This window comes from Penaeus chinensis, chromosome 10, assembly GCF_019202785.1.
Source record: "Penaeus chinensis breed Huanghai No. 1 chromosome 10, ASM1920278v2, whole genome shotgun sequence".
Taxonomy (NCBI): domain Eukaryota; kingdom Metazoa; phylum Arthropoda; class Malacostraca; order Decapoda; family Penaeidae; genus Penaeus; species Penaeus chinensis.
Genome location: NC_061828.1, coordinates 27,434,371 through 27,439,370, shown reverse-complemented (window position 1 = coordinate 27,439,370; position 5,000 = coordinate 27,434,371). Strand labels below are relative to the sequence as shown.

The 5,000-nt window shown below is 45.6% G+C and overlaps 1 protein-coding gene across 1 annotated transcript in view; it reads right to left on the bottom strand.

Moving 5' to 3' along the window:
- Nucleotides 1-5,000, bottom strand: part of LOC125030009 (insulin-like peptide receptor) — a 108,219-nt gene that overhangs the window by 29,296 nt on the left and 73,923 nt on the right. The window contains 2 exon segments of the mRNA XM_047620226.1: nt 329-596; nt 1,495-1,668. Of these exon segments, the coding sequence (XP_047476182.1) occupies nt 329-596; nt 1,495-1,668 (442 nt within the window).

Sequence of the window (5,000 nt, the reverse complement as noted above, 5' to 3'; positions counted from 1 at the left end):
ACCTACTTGACGCGGTTGAGAGATGTTTTAGCCTGAAGTAGTAATACTGAAACAACAAGAATTGATTCTTATCATTACGATATGCAGTGCAAACAAAAGCCTACATTTTGTGTTGATTTATTTCCTTTCTTGCAGACTCAGCGTAGTCTTCGTATAATACAACAGCGATGAATGATGATGATGAGTGATAATGATGATCATGGTGACAAAATATTCAAACAACGGGTTACTGCTGGCACAAAGATCAAATATGAATGTCAGTAACCTAATGACCTTAATTTTATTTTACTAACCTAAAAAAAAGTAGAAAAAAGAACTGCAGCCTTACTTCTTGACGTAGACATTATCCATGATGAAATCCTCGAAGGCGATCTGCCCCATCACCTCCTGGTCCTCGCTGCCGCCCACGCCCGCGTCCCGACAGGCGCAGCAGGAGGGCGTGGGCGGCGCCTGGCACGACTCCTCGCCCCCCTCGGACCCGCCCTTGGCCCCCTCGTCGCGCACGTCCTCCTTCGTCGCCGGCGTCTTCCTCCTGGCGAGGCTGACCTTCTCGGCCTCCGCCAGCGCCAGCATCTTGCCGTCGATGTACTCGCGGGCTGGGGGGGGGGGGGGGGGGGGGGGGTAAGAGTTAAGTGAATGTAACAAGTGATGATAGTAACAGTTATTTGGTATTCATAAAAAAACGATAATGATAGTGATAACAGTGGTGATGATGATAAGTATAAGGATAATAATAATAACTAGGATGATGATGATGATAATGAAAATAAATATAACTTTGACAATAGTAGTAATAGTAATTGATAATAACAACGACGGTAGCAATGATAATAACAAAAACATTACCATAAAGAACAACAACAAAAATAAAAAAATAAAACAACCAATAAAAAAAGAAAAACCGCTCTAATTCCCCGGTTGCAGAAGCGGAGGTCAAGGAACAGGCAAGAAAAAATAAATAGATAAATAAATAAAATAAAAAAAACAGAAAACACCTACTCTCCGGCCTGTAGAAGAGGAGGCCTAGGAGAATTCTCGAAGGAAAGTTAGAAGAAAAGAGGAAAGACACTCACTCTCCGGCCTGCAGAGGAGGAGGCCTAGGGGAGTCCTCGAAGGAAAGCAAGGAGAAAAAGGAACACTCACTCTCCGGCCTGCAGAGGAGGAGGCCTAGGGGAGTCCTCGAAGGAAAGCAAGGAGAAAAAAGGAACACTCACTCTCCGGCCTGCAGAGGAGGAGGCCTAGGGGAGTCCTCGAAGGAAAGCAAGAAGAAAAAGGAACACTCACTCTCCGGCCTGCAGAGGAGGAGGCCTAGGGGAGTCCTCGAAGGAAAGCAAGGAGAAAAAGGAACACTCACTCTCCGGCCTGCAGAGGAGGAGGCCTAGGGGAGTCCTCGAAGGAAAGCAAGGAGAAAAAGGAACACTCACTCTCCGGCCTGCAGAGGAGGAGGCCTAGGGGAGTCCTCGAAGGAAAGCAAGGAGAAAAAGGAACACTCACTCTCCGGCCTGCAGAAGCGGAGGTTCGGGGGGATCCTGGGCGTGTCCGGCAGGAGCTGCAGCGAGACGAGGTAGTGGGCGACCCTCCCGTTGGGCCTCCGGGGCGGGTGCCACTCCAGGGCGACCGTCGAGCTGTTCCTCGAGACCCACTCGAGGCCCACGGGCTCGGTCGGGTCTGGGGAGAGAGAAGGGGGGGGGGGGGTGAGAGGAAGCTGGTGGTGGGGCGACGGAGGGGCTGTTGAGGGTCGTAGATGGTTGCTGGAGGTTATTAGTGGTGGTTAGTAGTTGTCGATTGTTGTTATTGGTTGATAGTGGTTGTTAGTAATAGTCAGTGGTTGTTGGTAGTTTGGTTTGCGTTTGTTAGTGGCGATGGTGATGACGGTATGAAGAAGGGTACAGGTCGTGATGGTGATGTGGTATGGTACCGACGATGATAGTCCGAGGGAAGTCAAGGGACGTGGCTATGGTGAAGTTGAGTGTTAAAAGAGAGAAATAGTGGTGATGGAGGACAGTGAAGCTAGTGATAATAATTGAAAAGGGGGAGAGTAGTGATGTTGACAATGATGATTCGCCTTCCGAGAGCAGTGCCAAGTGCGATGAAAAGGAAGAAGAAATTTTATTGAGTGAATTAAGTCTCCGGAAGAATTGACGAGGAGTAAGAGAAACAGTGGTAATAAAGGTGCTACAGAAGATATAGGGGGTTTGACAACAGTGGGAATGCAGCGTTGGTGATAATGATAATGGTAATGGGAGAAACGCATATTGAAAATGATAACAATAAAGTAGTAGTGATAGTGTAAATAAGGTAGCTTGAAACAGGTAACTCCACTCCTTGATGAAAATCCTAGTTGGCAACTTCCGAGCTAAGGCCCCGCCTCATCACCTTTATTCATTGCAAATATTAGATATATATATATATTTGTTTTCTTGGTTTCGTTTTCGATTATTTCCTTTGCCGTTGTTATTACTGAACCATATTGAAAGAAAATGCACCGAAGAAAATAAATTCCCTAAATTATCGCACTGACTGACCCTGTCAAAAATGGGGTGGAGTTAATGAAGTCATCACGGTTAGCCAATAAGAGTGCGACATATTAAATATAGCTTTATACATAGTTATTTGTATAATTTACTCGTAATTAACAAGAAGTAAAACAAAAATTACCCCTTTTATTTATGATAACGAAGTGTTCCCTACCATTAACAGCCGTCAGAAAACTCTTGGGAAAAAGTCAATTTCCTTTTTGGGTTCAGGAGGCCAAATGGAAATGGAGCTACCTGGTTATATGTTCCTTGAGTCTGCTAGAATTAGTTTGACAGTGAAGCTGAAAATATACAAGTATTACGGCCGTGGATGTAAGAATTTCTTGTAGACTGCCAGAGATTGCGTTGTCTTTGGTGTTTGATAATGGCAATTTCAAAAGTTTTAGTTTTTATAAAAGCAATGTGAAATATGTTGAATATTCAGTGGATGAATTCCTGGTTTAAAAATGTATGCATATATGCACACACACACACACACACACACACACACACACACACACACACACACACACACACACACACACACACACACACACACAACCCCGGGAAACCAAGGAATCTTCCAAGACCCCCATCCTTGCCTGAGATCTGTATCGCCGCCTCGCACCGCCTTAATTTGCGCGTCATTTGTTTTTTGAAACTCATGCGACACAAAGGCAGCGGCTGTTTCGTCTGGGAGGACTGGTCTGCACGCACGCGCGCGCACTTCATTACCTCGCTCTCTCGTGCCCTCTCTTCTCCTCGCTTTGTATCTATATCTCATGTTTTTTATGTTTATCTTTTTTTTTTTGCTTCCACCGCATTCATTCATTCCTTTACTCACTCTCTCTCTCTCTCTCTCTCTCTCTCTCTCTCTCTCTCTCTCTCTCTCTCTCTCTCTCTCTTTCTTTCTTTCTCTCTCTCTCCCTCTCTCTCTTTCCTTCTCTCTCTCTCTCTCCCTCTCTCTCTCTCTCTCTCTCTCTCTCTCTCTCTCTCTCTCTCTCTCTCTCTCTCTCTCTCTCTCTCTTTCTCTTTCTTTCTTTCTTTCTTTCTTTCTCTCTCTCTCTCTCTCTCTCTCTCTCTCTCTCTCTCTCTCTCTCTCTCTCTCTCTCTCTCTCTCTCTTTCTCTCTCTCTCCCTCTTTCCCTCTTCCGTTCTCCCATCCCCCTTCCTCTCTTGCCTTCTCTCCTTCCCATCACTCTCTCGCTCTCTCTCCTTCCCATCCGCCTCTCTCTCTCTCTCTCTCTCTCTCTCCTCCTCCTCATCCGCCTCTCTCGCTCTCTCTCCTTCCCATCCGCCTCTCTCTCTCTCTCTCCTTCCCATCCGTCGTCTTCGCTCTCTCTCCTTCCCATCCGTCGTCTTCGCTCTCTCTCCTTCCCATCCGTCGTCCTCGCTCTCTCTCCTTCTCATCACTTTCTCTCGCTTTCTCTCCTTCCCATCCACCTCTCTCTCTCTCTCCTTCCCATCCGCCTCTCTCTCTCTCTCCTTCCCATCCGTCGTCTTCGCTCTCTCTCCTTCCCATCCGTCGTCCTCGCTCTCTCTCCTTCTCATCACTTTCTCTCGCTCTCTCTCCTTCCCATCCGCCCCCCCTCTCTCTTTCCTTCACATCCGCCTCTCTCGTCTTCTCTCCTTCCCATCCGTCTTCCTCGCTCTCTCTCCTTCCCTATCCGTCTTCCTCGCTCTCTCTCCTTCCCATCCACCTCTCTCTCTCTCTCCTTCCCATCCGCCTCTCTCTCTCTCTCCTTCCCATCCGTCTTCCTCGCTCTCTCTTCTTCCCATCCGTCTCTCTCTCTCTCCCCGCTCCCATTCCCTCTTCTATCTTAAACCCTTAATACTATTGCATTTCTCCAAATACAATAAACGCGTCAGAGGATTAGCAGCATCGCATGAATTCCAAATGTCTCGGTTTATAGTCTGATTCTGGAAATGCTTGAGGTCAGGCATCGTTACCAAATTATTTGGGTATTCTGGGCATATATTTGCATATTGTTCGAGGTCGATATAATGGAGATACTATGGACAGTTATGGCAGAGATCATAGTAATTGATCTTACGAAGCACTCAGTGATTAAGTTTCATTATTGTACATGGAATTTAATTATATTTTTGATGTCCGAGTCATATTTTCAAGACTTAGCATGTTCACTGTTTTACTTATTGTATGGGTTTCCTTTGAAGAGTAGATGCCGTCTTAAAATTGCATTATTGGGCTGATTATATTGTGATATGGCATTATATATCATTATGAATATTCTTTTATGCTTGTTCTCTGACACGTGCCTTTATATATGTTTTAAGATATCTGTCAACATTAGTTATATCTCGAAATGTTATATTTTACTTCCATCATTTGTTTTCGCCCACGCTGTAGTCACCCACAGTAACGTCATATATCACTAGTCACATTTCCTAACCGCATGAATCTGTCTCTTTACATAAACAGTGTTTGAGTTGATTCTTCAGTCCACGCATGCAGTTAATCCTT